This window comes from Equus caballus, chromosome 13 (assembly GCF_041296265.1).
Source record: "Equus caballus isolate H_3958 breed thoroughbred chromosome 13, TB-T2T, whole genome shotgun sequence".
NCBI lineage: Eukaryota > Metazoa > Chordata > Mammalia > Perissodactyla > Equidae > Equus > Equus caballus.
In genome coordinates this window covers 34,490,987-34,509,533 of record NC_091696.1, presented here as the reverse complement: position 1 = coordinate 34,509,533, position 18,547 = coordinate 34,490,987, and the positions used below count along the sequence as shown (strand labels likewise).

Sequence of the window (18,547 nt, the reverse complement as noted above, 5' to 3'; positions counted from 1 at the left end):
TAACCAGTACTCCAAGTGCCCCCTGCCTCCTTGGCCTCCTCGGCCCGCTCTCCAGGACCCTTGGGTGTGAGCCAGCAATGACAAGGCTGACGTCTAGTCCAGTGGGAGCCTTCAGATCTACTGCAGGGCCTTTGTTGTATCCTTTTTGGTGGGTAACACTGTTTGACCATCAGCCCTGTGGGGGAGGTTAGGGTTAGAATTCTTCTAGATGTCAGAGCCTCTCCTCGTCCAAAGACTGCCTCCCATTGCTCACCTGTTTGCATCCCACCTGTCTTGAACAGTTTTACCATTTTTTAAATGTCTTAATCTAAAGTTCAATATTTTCTCTCCTTGATGTTTTTTCACACCTTGATGAACGATGTGCTGACTTTACCTAAAGTGTGCCAGATACACCTTCTGAGATGGAACGATGCTATTTTGGGGAGAAATATGTTGCCGTCTCCCTAAAGGAGCCCAAGACATCTGAAGATGGCTTTCGTTTGTTCACTACAGGAGAGCAAGTGATGCGTTTAAGACAGACATAGAAGCTGCTGCCACAGAGTGTCTGACCACAGTTGTGGATTGAAAAGAGGCACAGTCAGAGGGGAGAGGTCTGACCCCCAGGGGTTTTCAGAGGCAATGTGATGTCACCATTAAGGCTGCGGGCTTTGGAGCCAGAGAGCCTGAGCTCAAATCTCTGCTGGATGGTTACCAGCTACGTCACCTTGGAGAAGTCATCTTACCTCCTCAGCTCTCGGTTTCCACGTTGGTAAAATGGGGAAACAGTAATACTCCAGTCAGAAGATTTTTGTGAGGATCACATGAGCTAATACATGCAGAGCACTTAGCATAGTGCTTGGCTCATAGGAAGAGCTCGGTCTCCACCGGCTATTATGATTTAATCTTTATTTCTATCGTATTGGGGATAAATCATTTTTGGCTTCCTAAAAAAGAGCAAAAAGAACATGGACTTAAAATCGGTAGGCAATGGTGAGTCACTGAGGATTTTTTGAAAGTAGGAATGATATGATAAGATCTCTGCTTTAGGAAGATTAATTTGTCTGCAGCTCACAGGCTGACCTGGAAGGAAGCGCGATTGGTCAGGAGGCTGACGTGACAGTCTGCACTGCGCTGTGCAATATGGCAGCCACTAGCCACGTGTGGCCATGTAAATTGATGAAAGTTAAATAAAATGAAAAACTCAGTTCTTCAGACACAATAGCCACCTTTCAAGTACTCAATAGCCGTGTGAGGCTAGTGGCTACAGTATTGGACAGCAAACATTTCCATCATTCTAGAAAGTTCTATCGGACAGTACCAGTTGAGAGCAGTGGTTCTCAGTGTGCATCAGAATAACCTAGGAGGTGTGTTGTTAAAATGCAGATCCCTGGGCTCCACCCCCGGAGTTTCTGACTCATGAGATCTGGGGTGAGGCCTAAGAATGTGCATTTCTAACAAGCTCCCAGGAGGTGCTGATGCTTCTGGTCTAGGATGCCCCTTTGAGAACCACATCTCCAGACCTGCACTTCTCAGTTCATGGTGTGAGGGAAAGGGGAGTTGTTTTGAGCTTGTTGAAAATCATGTATGTCTTCTTTATGTGTCCCTGCTAAGCCCATCTGGGATTTGGACTCAGTCTCTGTCCAGGATTGACAGGCTGGGGACGCTCCTGGGGGTCTGTTTCATGAGGAAATATGCATAGGAGCTTTGGCTTTTCTGGCTGAAGAAGGATAAGGGTGGGGCTAATTCCGAGTCTGGAGAAGAGAGAAACTAATGAGGTAGTGAAGGAGCAGTATCTGCCGTCCCCTGTCCTCTGCCTGCCATTCTGGAGCTCGGCTTTTGAGGTCTGATGGAGAGGAGGTAGAGACAGATGCTTTCAGAACTAAAAAGCCAAGAATTTGCTGCCTTTGTCCCTCGGTTGTACCTTGACAACTTTCTCCCTGAGGCATGAATGACTCAAGTCTAGCTGCACAGTTGAGGGGGTTGGGGGGAAGGGGCTGGGGTATAAGTGACAGAATTCAATGATGTGAAAGTGGGGGAGACACATCACGTAAAACTTTGACATGTTACCCTGCCACTAGTGTGCCTCAAACTCGTTTGAGCTGCAGAAGGAAACACCATAGGGCTTGTGAGCCAGAGTACAGCATCTGTGGATGGACAGAGCCCTGGGATGTTCACCTGGATCTGAGCTGAGCTTGGAATATCAGGCAGAGGCATAGGGTGGGGCTGTGATACACTGGAAGCAATAAAACCCTCCCCGCCCCAGCTGTGCACCATCTTACAGATGGTCATTGAACTTACATAAGCGTCTGAATGCAGTTTGGACATTCTTCCAGAACACACCAGCAGTACTTCTGTACAGATGGCAAATAGCTGGGACCCTCCTAAGATGGCTGTCCCCACTGTCCTAGCTGCTCTCCTGGGATCCTCCTTGGACCTCCCCACAGCCCAGGAACTAAAGTTAGTGCCTGGGCAAATCAGGGGCCTCCAAGACCCTTTGCTAATGCTGAGGATGGCGTCAGTAGTGATTAGCTGGTGCCTAGGCTGTGCCATTTGGAAGTATTTTGAATATAACACCTGTTTGTGTGTGTATGTGGGTGTGTGTGTGTGTGTGTTCAGTGGTGAAGAGTGGGGGAGGGTGGGGAGGATTCCATAGGTGCTGCAATGGCCTTGAGATATGAATAGTTCAGTAAAATTATAATAAAAAAGAAATAGGAAGGGTGATAGTTTCCTTCAGGCTGGTTAAGACCCATCACTTTAATCATCCATCCACCCAACCCACCCATCCATCCAGCCATCCATCCATCCATCCATAGATACATACATCCACACATCTGTTCATCCATCCATTTAGAATAAATGGGTCCAGCAGGAAAATTCTCCTTCTTTTAGTGTTTCTTTGCCATTGAGGATGTTTGACAGTACATAAGGGAGAACATTCCTCTGTTGGGACTCCTGCTAACAGATGTTTTCTTCCCTCATCACCCCCATATGACAGTAGAAGAAACAGAAAACTTATCTTCAAATGACAGCCCTTTCCTCTGACTGCCTGGGGAACATGGTGTGAGAATGTGGCTGTCAGGTTTTAAAAAATCTGTTGGATTTCATGATTCAGTGATGTGGTTAATGTAGATAGGGCTCTTCTATCAAAGCAGAGAGCCCATTGAAGAAATGAGAAAATATGTACTGTTTCTCCACAGAAGGGAGGTAAGCCTGCCTTCCTCGGAGCTGGGGCGGCTTTTGTCCCAAGCCTCTGGAAATTAAACCCATCACTTAGCAGATTTCGGGGCTTCTGGGCCTTGCTGCTTGGGCTGCACAAAGCTGCCGACAGATAGTTTTGATTGAATGTCCAAATTAAGCTGCCAAGTAGCAACTCTGCAGCTCCAGGGACCCCAAGTTAGTATTTATGTCACATCTTTAGAAATAATCACATTGTGAAGCAGCGCCGAAAGCCATGTCAGCAGCCACTGCAGCTGAGGGTCTGAACGCCCCCCGCCTGGTGCTTCTGCTGTGTTTACTCAGCACACCGTCATAGTTCCCGTCCTGAGGATGGGGACCAAGAGGCTGGAAGCCTCGTCTGTCCTTCTTTTCTCTCGACTTGAGGCATGAGGTTGTCTCCAAACAAGAAATAAAGCTGTTTTTTGGATGCCTTACTCACAAACCACCTGTCCTAGGCACAAGGAAAGACCCCAGGGCCAGCCCGAGGGGATCAGATGTTCACGCAGGCAGAGTTTATTCCTTTTTTTCTCAAGCTGGTTTGAAGAGGGGATGCCCTGCATCCCCAGGGGGACCGGTGGTGATACTGGCTGCACCGTGGAGGAGTGCCAGGTGTTAAGAGACTAGGCTTGTGAGACCTCAAAGGGGGCCTAATCCAGCTCCTCCTTAGGGAGGGGAGTCTTCTCTGGCCTTCTGGGGTTGAGATGGTATAGAGTCACTGGGTGTAGAGCAGCCCTAGGAATTGCAGAGAAACCTCTGTAGAGAACAGATGCCACTAAGCTGGGTTTAATGGCTTATAGAGCTGTCCAGCTTTCCGAGTTCTGGTTCCAAGGAGAACCCAGGTACAGACCACGGGAGTTGCATGGTTTGGACAGTGATGTACAGACTCAGAACTTGGAGGAATCAGCCAACTGCATCTTGGGGCATCCAAGTTGTATCCAATAACAATTTGTTAAGAATAATGTACACAAGACTGGCCTCCCATTAAGCAAAGAATTCTCTCAGATTTAGAGTAACCTTTCTTTTCTAATTAAAAAAGTAATTCATGCTCAACTGAGACCATATATTTCACTTCTCCTTTTTCCAAATTCCCACTGAATGACAAGGAGATTAAAAATGGGAAAGATTTATGAAGGCTGTCAACCAGAAAGAGAATGTCAGTCACATGCCAGAACTATTGAGGAATTTCTCTAAGATACAGTTCAGACAATAGTAGCTAATTTTGTCTCTTCTTTTCCAACAGTTAAGCCTCTTAATACTTTTCTTTTGTGTAATTGCACTGGTTGGTACTTCCAGAATGTTGTTAAATTATAGTGGTGATGGTGGGCATTCTTGATTTGATTGTGGCCTTAGTGGAAATAGAAATGTCTCTAGATTTTTACCAGTAAGCATGATGAAAGCCTTTGATATATTTATTATACTAAGAAAAGCATCCATCTAGTCCTATTTTTCTAAGAGTTAAAAGAAAGAATGATTACTGAATTTTGTCACTTGCCTTTTTGTCATTTTTTTGAGATGATAGAATTTTTCTCCTTTGACCTAGTTTTATAGTGAATAATGTTAATAGATTTTTCTAAAACTATGAGGGTTTTGTTTAGACAGTATGTGAGTTTTTGAAAGATTACTTTGGAGTGGAGGAAGGGCTGGATGGAACAAGACAGGAGGCAAGAAACCAACTAGGAGGATCTTAATTTCACCAGGAGCAAACAAATGAGAGCTGAAGCGACAACCATGTGAGTAACTGCTGCTTACTATTCACTCACCGGCCAAAGACAATACCAGGCACTTTACAGGCTTTAATATAAAGTAATTGCAATAACACTATGATGTAATTATTATTGTGAAGGTGGTAGCAGCGTGGATGGTAAGAAGGGCTCAGGTGCAGTGAAATGGTAAAGAGGTAGAAGGAACAGTACACACATAGATTGCACCAGGGTGAAGAGACCGGGGTGATTTCCGGATTTCTCACGTGGACAGTTGGGTGGATGGTTGAGCACTCATCAAGAATGGCATTGAAAGGGGGAGCAGACATGGTGATGGGGGAGACCAGGGAGATAATGAGCATTATCGGACGTGTTGAATTTGATGTACTTATGGGATATCCCCTACAAGATTTCTGCTAGACAGTTGTATATACTGTTCTCTAAAGCTCAGTAATGGGAGTAGAGCCCCTGGGAAAATATGGAAATTAAAAAACAGACTTCTAAATCCATGGTTCAAAGAGGAAGTCTCCAGGAAAATTAAAAAATATTTTGAACCCATGAAAGAAAATGACACCAAAATTTGTGGAATCCACGTAAAGAAGGGCTTGAAATGATATATGTGTTGTGGAATTCTACCAAACATTTGAAGAAAAAATAACACTGATTCTTCTAGAAAATAGAAGCAGAGAGAACACTTCCTAACTTATTTTGTGAGGCTAGCATTACCCTGATACCAAAACCAGACAAAAATAGTATGAGAAAACTAAAGACAAATATCCCTTATGAACATAAATATGTAAATCTTCAACAAAATATTGGCAAGTCAAATCCAGAAATATATAAAAAGAGTAATATACTCCAACCAAGTGAGTTTTATCCTGAGAATGCAAGGCTGGTTCAATAATCAAAAATCAGTTAATATAATCAGCCATGTTAATAATCAGAAGAAAAGCAAACACATGAACCTATTGATTGATGTGGAAAAAGCGTTTGACAAAATTTAATGTCCATTTATGATGAAAGGAAAGAGTAGAGGTATTAGAGGGTTTGATGAAGTCAAAATATTGGTGTAAGGGGGTAGGGAAGTAAAAGGATAAAAGATTACTTGAGAGTTCAGAGGAAGTGCCATTCTGGGTGAAACTCCAGGTGGCTGAATTGTAATGGAGGGGAAGCCATGAGAAGAAGTCGATTGATCACATTTGGCTTCAGATCATCTCTCATTCTCTTACACTCCTCCAGGTTCATTTGTATGAAAATCACATTGGAGGCATACTCTTTTAGCCCTGAAATTGATCTTGATAGTTATATAACTTGATCTAAATTCTCTCAAAGGAGAAAGGAAATCAACATTTGTTGAGCCTCTGCCATGTACTTTACATTCTGCTTTAATGCTGTTATCCTCTTTAATTAGAGTAACCATATAATTTATTGTCTGCACTGGGACCCTTTGAGAGTCAAAGGACAACAGAGATAAACTGAGGCTGTGCTGGGCAAACCAGTGTATATGGTCACCCTAGTTATTATCCAACAGAGTTGTCTGTGGTTTTATCAGCATTTCGGAGATGGGAACTGAGGCTCAGAGAAGTCTTTGACTAAGACCACCCAGTTAGTGGGAGTCATGGCAGAGGTAGAATTCAAACCCAGTTTTGTCTGACTCCAAAGTCCGACTGTTGCTAACGTGGTTCCTGACTCATCTGCGCTAGCTCCCCACCATCGTTTCACTTGCCATGGCTTGACAGGCTCTCTTCTAGACAGACACTGTGACGGTCCCAGCTGGAAGTCTGTCTCAACACAGTTAATTAGATGTGTGATAACTGTACCACTGCCAGCAGTGACAGGAAGCCAGCTGTTCTAGGAGCCCTTGGCCAGGACGTGCTCGGGATGACTTAGATGCTGCGTGTGAGCTGCCCAAAGACCCTGGGTTTGCTTGCTTTGCAATCAGAACCTATCAGTTGAGGCCATAGGGGATGGCTAGTTAAGAAGAGTGGGAAGGGGATTCTGATGGATCCAAGGCTCACGAAAGCCATAGCATCAGTGAACACTGGAATTAGAAGAAGTAATAAGTAAACAGGAGTCAAAGGGACACAGATGTAGGAGTAGACTTTAGAGCAAAGGGCTAAAGAAGCGTCCACCTTGAGAAGGTGTCGCAGGGTGGTGGGGAGAGAGTTGTGGTTAGCAAAAGGCAGAGGTAACCTGTCAGCCACCAGGAAGTCACTGGAGTAGAAAGAGAGGAGCGTGGCAGGGTAGTGAAAATAGGTTGGTGGCTCTGAAATCTTTCACCTGTTTAGTCTCTTGGCCTGCAACCCTGCTTTGATCCTGGGGTATGTGCTGGCAGTGTCCCGCTGATCTCAGCGTGGTCCTCCAGAGTCTGTGCGCTGTTCCCCAAGGGTTCTGTGATTCACACCAAGAGTTTTTAAGCAACTCTCTGCAGACCCAATTGCTCTATAGCCTTTGGGGAACAGGATGAGGTCCTTGAAGGCCAGGGCAATGGATTCTTGGAGGCTGGAGATGTGCAACTGGATTGTTTTTTTAAAAAAATTAGTTTTAATAACACAATCAATACAAGAATGCATTCTCTTTGCAATAAATTTAGAATGTGACAGATACAGCTAAAGTCTCTTTTGCCCACAACTCTTCCTCTTCCTCAGATGTAATCATTATTTTATTCTATTTTATTATTTTTTTTCCCTGCCCAATGCCCCAGTACGTAGTTGTATATTTTAGTTGTAAGTCCTTCTAGTTCTTCTGTGTGGGATGCCGCCACAGCATGGCCTGATGAGCGATGTGTAGGTCTGCGCCCAGGATCTGAACCGGCGAACCCCAAGCTGCCAAAGCAGAGCGCAAGAACTTAACCACTGTGCCACCAAGCCAGCCCTGTGATCATTATTTTAAGTTAGTTTTAGCTATATCTTTCCAGACTCTTTTCTGTATGTTTACATTCCTATATAACCTTGTAGAAAATTTATTTTTTTGTACTTTTCTCTTGAAGATTTGGAAGGGCCTTGTTTTTTAAAAGCTTTTATTTTGACATAATCTCAAAGTTACAGAAAAGTTGCAAGAATAGTACAAGCCACATCTGTATACTCTTTGCCTGATTTACCAATTGTTTATATTTTGCCCCATTTGGTTTATCATCTTCTTTATTAAATATTTTAATATATGCGTATCTTTTTTTTTCTGAGCCATCTGAGAGTAAGTTGGAGTCATGGTTCCCATTTGCCCCTAAATACTTCAGTGTCTATTTCCCAAGAACAAGGACCTTCTCTTACATATGCATAGTATAATTATCCAAATCAGGAAATGTAACATTGACCCAATGCTGTTATCTAGTCCACCGTCCAGATCTAGATATTATCTACTGAACCACTGATGTCCTCAGACCTTTTTCTTAAACAAAGGGTGTTATGTTGTAATCATTGATCTTCATCTTGTTATCTTCTTCATGTTGGTGCATATAGACACCCAAGTCTTATTACCATGTGCCTGGTATTTGACAGTGTGAATATGCTGTGGATTATGTACCGTTTCTCCTGTTGATGGGTGCTCAGGTCATTTCCTACTTTCTGTTATTGCAAACGTCCTCAAAGCTAACTGAATGTTACTGAGTGTTGCTTTGAATAACTGTTCTGAGGATACACAGTGAGGACAAGTGAGGACTCATGATGTTGAAGAAAGTTCCTTCAAGAGGAGTTCATAAAGAGACGCCCCATGATCCTCACAATATGAGATAAAGGCTTTGAAGCAGCAAAATTATTCGGACTTTTCCAATAGATAGTTGTATTTTTGGGGGAGAAAAAACAGTTGGAAAATTATTGGTGAAGAATGATTCTTAGGAAAATAGTTAACATTAGTGCTATCTTTTTATGTATTCAGCACTGTTTTAAGTAACTTTTACCAGAATGCAGAGGCCTCATTTGCTTTGAAGACCCTTTGATGGAAACAGCCAGACCTTACCCCCCACCTGGCTTCACTCCAAGGCAAGCAGCGTTCCCTGGATCAGGACGTTTTTCTCCTGTACATTTAGCCGTCTTCCACCAGGGGGGAAGGTTGCTATTTCTGCTTTGTGTAAAGCATTTTGTACCATCTGGGCTGGCTGAATTTCAACAAAGATAGTAAAGAAACATTTATCAAGAAAAATCAAAGTCAGTCTCGCCAAGTGTGGTCTAGAGAGATTTGCTTCCTCGATACATATGTGGTCTCTTGCTGCTGAGAAACATGACTCTACTCTGAAAAGCTTCAAGAGGGACAGGCTTTGAGTCTTAGCCTGCAGCTACTGTCAACTGCTCATGATACCATGGTTTTAGTAACCAGAGCCCTTGGAGACGTGAATGCCAGCAGTCCCAGAATCAATTCCACTCCATTCCTTGCCACAGAAATTCTTGGCCCCTTCAGTAGAGGATAGACCCAAAAGGACAGAAGAATAAGAAAGAGTCTATAAGGGCTGAGGGAGAGATGGAGTCAGGCGCCACTTAGGAATGTTTGGTTCAGGGGCAGTAGATGCCCAAAGAGAGATCATTCTTAAACCGTTAGTTGCAAGATTGGCTCAAGCGTCCCACACAGTTGTCCTGCAAAGAGCACTCTGAAAGAGCCCTGAAGTCGTAAACTTACACGAGAAGAATCTTCTCCTGATGATTGTCCTGTGGTGTCAGTTCAAGGACGGGGAAGGGCAGTGTGGCCTTAGCAAAGAGAAGAAAGATGCACTGTTTCCACTTGCCAATATGTGTATGATATGTGTTGCCAATCGACCAGACAAGTTTCTGGCACTTCAGAGTGTCTCAAATCGTGTTTTTATTCAGCTCACTATGTGATAGATGTGTCATTCGAAGAGCCCAGCCTAGAAACTGTCACATGCTGTTTTCCTTGGAAGGCTCAATAAAAGAGAAAATAATGTTGGAGATTGTATTCTGTGGGGAAAATGCATGGGGATCTTAAGAAATTATATCATCTAGAAAAGCTTTACTTAATGTGTGCTCCATGGACCTGCAGCCTCAGCATCACCTGAGAACTTGTTAGAAAAACAAATGAGCAGGTATCGCTCCAGACCTGGTGGATCAGAATCCATCTGTGGGAATGGGTCCCAGGAATCTGTGTCTCTCAAGCCCTCTGCGTGACTCTTAGCACACACTGCGGTTTGAGAGACACTCCTGGGGAAGGGTTGGAATGGTCAATGCATTATTCTCGAGAAGAAAAACCACAAGTGGTTCTGTCTGATATCAGTCCATTCAGAAATGGCTGTCATCATCATCATAAAAATGAACAAATGTAAAAGAGGGAACTGAATATTAATAATAATAATGAAACAGCAGGAATATAGCTAGCATTTATTGACTGTTTCCTAGATGCCACATTTTATGCTAAACATGTATATTCATTTTTTTTTTAAAGATTGGCACCTGAGCTAACAACTGTTGCCAGTCTTTTTTTTTTTTCCCTGCTTTTTCTCCCCAAATCCCCCCAGTACATAGTTGTATATTTTAGTTGTGGGTCCTTCTATTTGTGGCATGTGGGATGCCGCCTCAGCGTGGCCTGATGAGCAGTGCCATGTCCATGCCCAGGATCCAGATCAGTGAAACCCTGGGCCGCTGAAGCGGAGCATGCAAACTTAACCACTCGGCCATGGGGCCAGCCCCTAAACATGTGTATTCTTTATCCAATTGTACTCTTGTAACAACCCTATGAGGTATGCATTATCTCCACTTCATTGGTTAAGAAATTGAGTTCAAAAATATGAAGTAACTGCTAAGCAAGATGCAGACGCTGGCATCTTATAGTCTCGTATCCACTACACCATATGACCTGGCTACTGTCTTATGAAAAATCAACCATACTTTATATAAATTTGGTTTTATATATTTCTTGTGGGACAGGATCAACATCTTATATTTTCCCCTGTGTCCCCAGTGCCTAGCAGAACGCCTAGCACATAGTAGGAACTTGCTTGTTGAACTGAACCAAAGTTAAAAACGTAAAAAAGTGAAAAAAAAGTTTCTGATGCAAGAATGAGATGCAACTTACAAGCTGAGATGGAGCATGAATTCAATCTGTGGATAAATGGAAGAAAGTGCCATATGCTAGAGTACAGAAAAGTGTCAGTGCAGCATAAACTACAACTTGCATCCTGGGGTCCCTTGTCACTCATCTGGCAGCCCACGCAGCCCTTTTCTCATCTAATTTATTCAGTTCCAACCCCTTACCAGCTGTATGATCTTAGGCAAGTCAGTTTTTTCCCCCCAGCAAGGGTCAGCTGCTTGGATGTAGGATAATAAAAGGAAGATATTTTAATTTAATTAGGGATGGGGTTTTGTCAGAGAAGTAAAATGGAAAGAAGGGGACTTGAGGGTTTTTTCGAGGGAGTGATTATAATGCACCATAAAATCTAAGCTGGGGTGGATGGGGTAAAGGCAGGAGGGAATGGGAAGGAAGACAAAATGTGTTGGGCTCGATAGATTGATTGGTGGTGAAAGGCTTGTTGCAGTGGGGTACTAGAGTTAATGAACTGGAAGAATGGGAAGTGGTGTAAGGTTGTGGGTTGTGGGGTACATGAAACTGAGATTGAGAAAGTGGTGTAATTTCTGGGATGATAAGCTCAAGGTGGAGGTGACTATGATGGGGTGGAAGCAACGTTTGCAGGAATTGAGAGAGTGCTTTAGTCCCTACTTTCCAATCTTTCTTCTAATTTGTTTTTCTTGCCATCAGTGTATAGAACTGTTTCTGTTGTCTTATTGCACTTATGGAACACTTAGAAAAAATGTTGCAAATGGCTAGGGTAATGTGTATCTTTGACTTGTTCCTGACTTTAATAGGATTGCATTTATCATTCACTGTGCTACTATTATTTCAGATAACCCTTGTCCTGTGAAGAAAATTCCCTGCTATTTCCAGCTAATTGCAATGATCCTATGTTTTTTTTTCCTTTGACCTATAAATATGATGAATATTTTAATAATAATTTTCTAAGGTTGAACCATCTTTGCATTCCTGGTAGGAGTCATTATATATTAACCTGGCAGATAGCTTGATTCAATTTGCTAATATATTACTTTGAATTTTTCTCTCATAAGTGAGATGGTTGGCACTGTATCCTTTAAATCTGTACAACTCCCATTTTCTTGTCTCCTTCCTGTGGCTACCTACGTTACTGGTTTTTGAATTGATTCCTAATTGACTTTCTCCTGTTTCTCCAGGCTGCTACCTTGTTCCATCTCATCCTTCCCATGGCTAGTTGCATCTACACTGCTGACCCTCTGCTTCCTTTCCTTCTCTAAACTGGCCTTATAGACTCCTTTACCCAGGGTGTTCTTGATTGAGGGTTGAGCCTAGCTACAATACATACCAATATTTTTCCAACCTTCTCTCTGTGGGCTGTCTGGGTACTGGTTATGGGGTGTACATGGTAGATGGGTGCACCTTGATTTAGAGGGCAACTCCTTCTTTCTCTTTCAGCTTTTTCTTTTTGAATTGAGGTAAAATTCACATAAGATAAAATTAACCATTAACCATTTTATAATTCAGTGGCATTTAGTACGTTCACAGTGTTGTACATGCAACCATCATCTCTATCTAGTTCCAAAAACCTTCCATCACCTATAAAGGAAACCATGTGCCCGTTAAGTAATCACTGTCATCCCCCAGCTCCGTCCAGCCCCTGGAAACTGCTTTCTGTCTTGATGGACTTACCTGTTCTGGATGTTTCATCTGAATGGAATCATAGAATACGTGACTTATTGTGTCAGAATACACAAATGTTCATAGCAACACTAGTCACAATAGCCAAAAAGTGGGAACAACCCAAATATTGATCAGCTGATGAGTGGATAAACAAAATTTGATATATCCAGACAAGGTGATATTATTCAGCCTTAAAGGAAGTACTGATTCAACATGGATGAACCTTGAAGACATTATACTTAATGAAGGAAGCCCATCTTTCTTGTAAGCTTTATGGAAAACAAGCTTAGAGAACTTACAGTTAATCTTGGAGGCAGAGCAATATGAAAGTCAGAAATCAATTTTAAACCAATATAGAGCAGAGTCTCCATCTTGGCAGTTTATCTCACTTTGTATGCTTCTAAATATTGGTGTTAATAAATTAAAAATTCCCATTAACTAGGTGTGCTGCCAAGGACCCCTCTACCGGTTCAACAGCCATCACTGGTTGGTGCTTACACATTTTAGGGGCTATTAATCCTGAAACTGCTTTTTATTCTTTTAGTAAGAGATGCTAAAAACCTTGTACCTATGGATCCCAATGGCTTGTCAGATCCTTACGTGAAACTGAAACTGATTCCTGACCCCAAAAGTGAGAGCAAGCAGAAGACCAAAACCATCAAGTGCTCCCTCAACCCTGAGTGGAATGAGACGTTTAGATTGTAAGTGAAAATTCTTGCAGCTCAGCATGGGTGGTGGAGGTTGGATTGTGGGCCACCTGGGATCACGGAGTTTCTCTCCTAGCCTCTGTTGCCTTCCCTCCTTCCCTCTCTCCCTTCCTCCCTCCCTCCTTCCTTCCTTCCCTTCCTCCCCTTCCATCTGCATTTTTGCATTGCAAGCCAAATAAAAATTGGAACTTTTTTTCTTTAATAGAGTTGAGAATGTCTGTGGTGTGGGAGGGTGGGTGGGATAGAAAACAGTGTGATTTGTTGCTAGGTGAAGGCAAGTTGTGGGAGAGGCTCTGGGTCTCAGCATCCAGTGGGACATAACCCATAGGGTGTGGGGATAACCTCTCTAGGGCATTATGGATAATGCTGGGCCAGCTGCCCGCTGGGAGCTCTCTGCCAGCTGCCATGGAGGGTCTTCCCTGGCCAGTGCTCCAAGAACCTGGGGTCACTTTTTTTGGTTTTGGTTTTGGTTTTGGTTTTGGTGAGGAAGATTGGCCCTGAGCTAACATCTGTTGCCAGCCTTCCTATATTTTGTCTGTGGGACGCCGCCACAGCATGGATTGATGAACAGTGTGTACTCCACATCTGGGATCCCAACCCATGAACCCTGGGCAACTGAAGCAGAGCATGTGAACGCAACCACTATGCCACTGGGCCAGCCCCTGGCGTCACTTTTTGATGCATCTGGGCCAACAAGTGTTAGTTATATCAGCCAGTATTTACTGAGTGTATACTATGTATAACAAGCACTGTATTCTTTCATTAGTCGTTTGATCCCCATTTCACCAGTGAGGCTTAAAGAGATTAAAGAACATGCTCAGAGTCCCACAACAAATACGGGGTGGAGGGGGCTTCAACCTCCGACAGTCTGACTCCAGAGACTATGGGCCAAAAGCATGATTCCTTCTATTAGCCCCATCCCCTCTTTCTTCCCTCAGAGCAAAACTGGGGCCCATCTCAGCCTCAGTCAAAGACATGCCTTAGAACAGACGATTTCCCCCAGATCGACATCCACAAGACTCTTTCCTCCATACGTTTCCTCAGCCTCCTCCTAATCCACACGTGTGCAAACACTCACATGGTTATGTAACTGACATTCATATTTCTTATAGTGACTGTCTCAATAGGATTTCCTGAACACCACGAACCCCATAAAGACATAAGACAACAGAAGTATTTAGAACTGTTCCTGTCGGAGCTGGCCTAGGTCCTCTGCTTGTTTAAGCCACAGGCTGTCAAACAGGAAAGCTCTCACTCCCTGGGGAGCTCGCCTGGGATGCAAACTGAATTTGTATCTTGCAACAGCTTGTAATCTTTAAAAATTCCTACCTCTGGGCCTTGTCCTCTTGTACGTTTCATTGGCAGGAGAAATCACTATAACCTGCACTGACTTCTCTTTTTTCTCTTTGCAGCCAGCTGAAAGAATCGGACAAAGACAGGAGACTGTCTGTAGAGATTTGGGATTGGGATCTGACCAGCAGGAATGACTTCATGGGATCTTTGTCGTTTGGGATTTCTGAATTGCAGAAAGCTGGTGTTGATGGCTGGTAAGGAAGATATTGCTTTCAAAGCTATGATATAGCTTGATCCATCAAACATGAGATCAAGTATGTATTCCTTTTTGTCCTGAAAGTGAAATGCTAAAGCGGAGTCACAGAGCGATGCCTGGTAGATTGGGTCTGCCTCATGATATGTTTTATTTGGTCCTTGGACTAAAAAAAGAAAAAAGAATTAGTCACCAATATTTTAAAAAATCAGGACATTTCCTATAAAAATCTGGACTTCTGGCTTGAAAAGCGAGAAATATCTGGGCACACCTGGCCTAGAAGGAGCAGTTGAGAACAATGGAGAAGAGTTGCATAGTTAATGCCCCTTCCAGACAGGACGTGGGTTTTCTATTTGCCACGGTCCCTCCCACCCCCTATTGTCTTACATCTGCCCGACTTTACACAATTATATAACTTGACTGGCCCCATGGGCACTAAAGTGGCTCTCACATTTTACCCAAAAGATAAGTGCAACCCACTGTCAGAGTTCAACTCCTTATGAAGATGCTCCTTCATTGGGAGTGCTCACCCAGCCTGACCACAAAGGTGCTGGGGAGTTGCTGTCATGGTCATTTGCAATGTCTCCTTTGTTCTGGAGTTTTTGCCCTTTGCTCACTTCTTACAGTAAAAAATCCTTGCCCAATATTCCCAACAAAAAGGCAGGGTCAACCCCCTTGGCAACTGTTTGCTTCACAGTTTTCTAAGTAAAGGAGTCAGAATAGATAGTCCAGCCTGGCACTATAACTTTGGGAGAAATGGGGATTAGGGGCTGCTCTTATCTCTTCAAGAGAAATTGTCTCATTTCTGATGGTATCACTCAAGGCTTTTTCAGTTACAAGTGAAAGAAAATAAAAAACTGGTTGAGGGCCAGCCTGGTGGCGTAGTGGTTGGTTTCACACACTACACTTTGGCGGCCCAGGGTTCACAGGTTCAGATCCCTGGCACGGACCTAGCACCACTGTTTGAGCCACGCTGTGGCGGCATCCCATGTAAAATAGAGGAAGATTGGTGCAGATGTTAGCTCAGTGACAATCTTCCTGAAGCAAAAAGAGGAAGATTGGCAACAGATGTTAGCTCAGGGCCAATCTTCCTGACGAAACAAAACAAAACAAACAAAAAAATCAAACTGGTTGAGCCAGAAAGAGGATGTGTCATCAGAACCACACGTTCCTCCCATTGCTCATCTTACCCCTTCCTTGTGTCTCCTCCATATTTATCGTAGGCTTTTATTCAGATATGTGTTGTGTCGACTCCATTGTAGTCACTTGAGATACATCAACTATAAGACGGACATGCCTTGGCACTTAGCTTCTGGAAAGAGAAGAGAAACCTTGAGGAAGAAATGACACAAATAACTAATCAGTGACAATATGCTGTGAGACGTGAAGGAGGATGGAAGTTGAGTGTAAAAAAAAAAATAATAATGTGTGTGAAAGCACAATTCACAAATGGTTAAAAACATAATTCTCTTAGAATAGATAATGAGCATTTGTCACAGTTTTCCTTAGCTCACAAACGAGGAAACCAGGAAGATGAATAGTTGATGCCAAAGGTTTGAGAAACTGATATTTGTGTGTCAGTAGACAAAGGAATGTTGAGATAACTTTGCTAAGTTGGAAATATAACTGGCTGCTAAACAGGGCAATGAAATCACAGCCTTGGAGGTTAAATCTTGTCTTCCAGACTGGAGAGCAAAATCTCACCTTGGTTTTCTCAAAGTTAACATCTATCTTTGCAGAGTTGGGAGACCATCTGGGTTCTACTGGATTGTGAATAATAAGTAATATTATGGCGAGGAAGGAGACAACTAATTTGAAAATGCTCTAGCGTGACATAAAAGGTCACACTGTCAACTTTTTGCCTTTTTCTGAAGTTTTGGATAATTTTTCTTAACATATGGATGATTTGCCTTTGCATGCTCCAGCCATCACCACTCACAGATCGCACGTTCCTTCCTGTTTCAGTCAAGTGTAAAGAGGTTAAACAGAAAGAATGCAGGATCCCCAGGGGGTATAAATGAGACAGGAGAGAACATAATAATAACAATTATAATAACAACAGCAACCACTTATTGACTCTTACTAGATACCAGGTGCTGGCTGATCACTTTCCAGGTGTTTCGGAGTCACACAGCCATACAGCACTAATCCGACGTGCAGAAAAATTACAGCTTCTTTATTTTCTATAATGGACCTAGACTTTCTTATGCAGTTTTGTGACCTCATGGTGGCCAACGAAAAGGGGACCTTTCACTGCATGTGGCATCTTCTGGTCTTCACTGCTACAGAGTGGCCGATCTTGCCTGGTCCCCGAACCAGTGCCCACTGAGGCGGGATAGGTCCCAGCTTTGGGACATCATTCTGGCTTCCTGCTGGAGTCCCAGGGCCTTGCCTCTTGCCTCTGGTTGTGAGGTCCCTCCATATAGTGCCCTCTTTGTCCCAACCCCAGGCCACTGCCAGGCCCCACCCCACTCAGCACTTCCATGACCCCTGGTTTTTGAGCCTCCTGCCTGGAAAACCAGTCCTCCATCCATTCCTCCTCCCTCCAGCTGGGGCTGTGATGCTGGGGCCCTCCAACGTAGGTCTCTGCCCAGAGCTGCAAAGAGGAGGGGGCAAACCCCCTCTGCTTTCACCCTATTCTCTCCCTTCTTCCCGTGGTTCTCCAGGCCCTAAAGGGCAGGACGCTCTTCCTCAGGTGCCATGTTCTTCTTCCTAGTCCCACACCTGCCTTGTCTACTGCCTTGAAACAGACAACAGAGGGCAGGGAGGACAAAACAGCTTGGTGTAAGGGATGGGCCATCAGGAATAAGTCCAAAAGATTACCACATTTACACTTACATCATTCTTTAATTCCTCCAGCAATTCTGGGTGGAGCATTGTTCCCAGGATCAGAGTAGTTAAACAATGTGTTAGGGACACACAGCTCGTGACAGCACTGGAGTTTGGGTCCAGGTCTCTGTGATGCCAGAGCCTAAGCACACGCACATCCCTTTCTGCCTCCTCCTACCGGAGTTGGCAGAGGCCTAGAGGCTAGATAGAAAGGCTTTGACCTTGCCTCTTCTGACTGGATGGACGCTCGGTGCCCTCAGGTGAGTCACTTCACCTCCTGTAGCCTTCTCAGCAGAGATGACTCCATTCATCAGGGATAATTACAGCATCCCCATCCACCTCTTAGGATAGTTGTGAGGTTGATAAAATAAAGGTTGGGAGGGAGCTTTTGCAAAATAAAAGCCCTCTTCAGATTTGGCGGATAAAAGTCTTCTTCAGATTCAGGGTCAAGACATCAACAATGCTGTCTTCACTCTAACTGGACCACATTCTAGAAATTGGATTTTTGTCCCAGGAATTCTTTTAAGCCCATGTTAAAGTGATCTTGGGTAATGACATCCCCTCTCTGAGACTCAGTTTCCTCTGGAAGGGCTTGAGCTCTTCTCTTGGGCTATAATTGAAGACCACGTGGCAGAAACAGCAGAGGCAGCTGTGAAAGCTCCCAGACGTCGTGCGTCAGCCTCAGGCCCCTCGTCTGCTGCTTTGCCGCCAGCTCTGTGTCTGTTGGCAAATCCTCTTCTTTGTTTCTAATTTTATTTATTTTTGCTGTGTCCTTTCTCTCCCCTTGTTTTCCAGAGGTTCATCTGTTCTATTGCCGTTGTTTCTTTTTCTCCAAAGAATTAACTTTGGGATGTGTATATTAGTTCTGGGTTTCTGTTTTCTCTTTTTCTGTTGGTTTATTT

General features: G+C 43.7%; 1 protein-coding gene across 2 annotated transcripts in view; it reads left to right on the top strand.

The window, feature by feature from the left end:
• Nucleotides 1-18,547, top strand: part of PRKCB (protein kinase C beta) — a 304,436-nt gene that overhangs the window by 194,077 nt on the left and 91,812 nt on the right. For both annotated transcript variants that reach the window (XM_023616107.2, XM_023616108.2), the window contains exons 6-7: nt 13,108-13,264; nt 14,683-14,817. In XM_023616107.2, the coding sequence (XP_023471875.1) occupies nt 13,108-13,264; nt 14,683-14,817 (292 nt within the window). The remainder of the gene's footprint in view (nt 1-13,107; nt 13,265-14,682; nt 14,818-18,547) is intronic.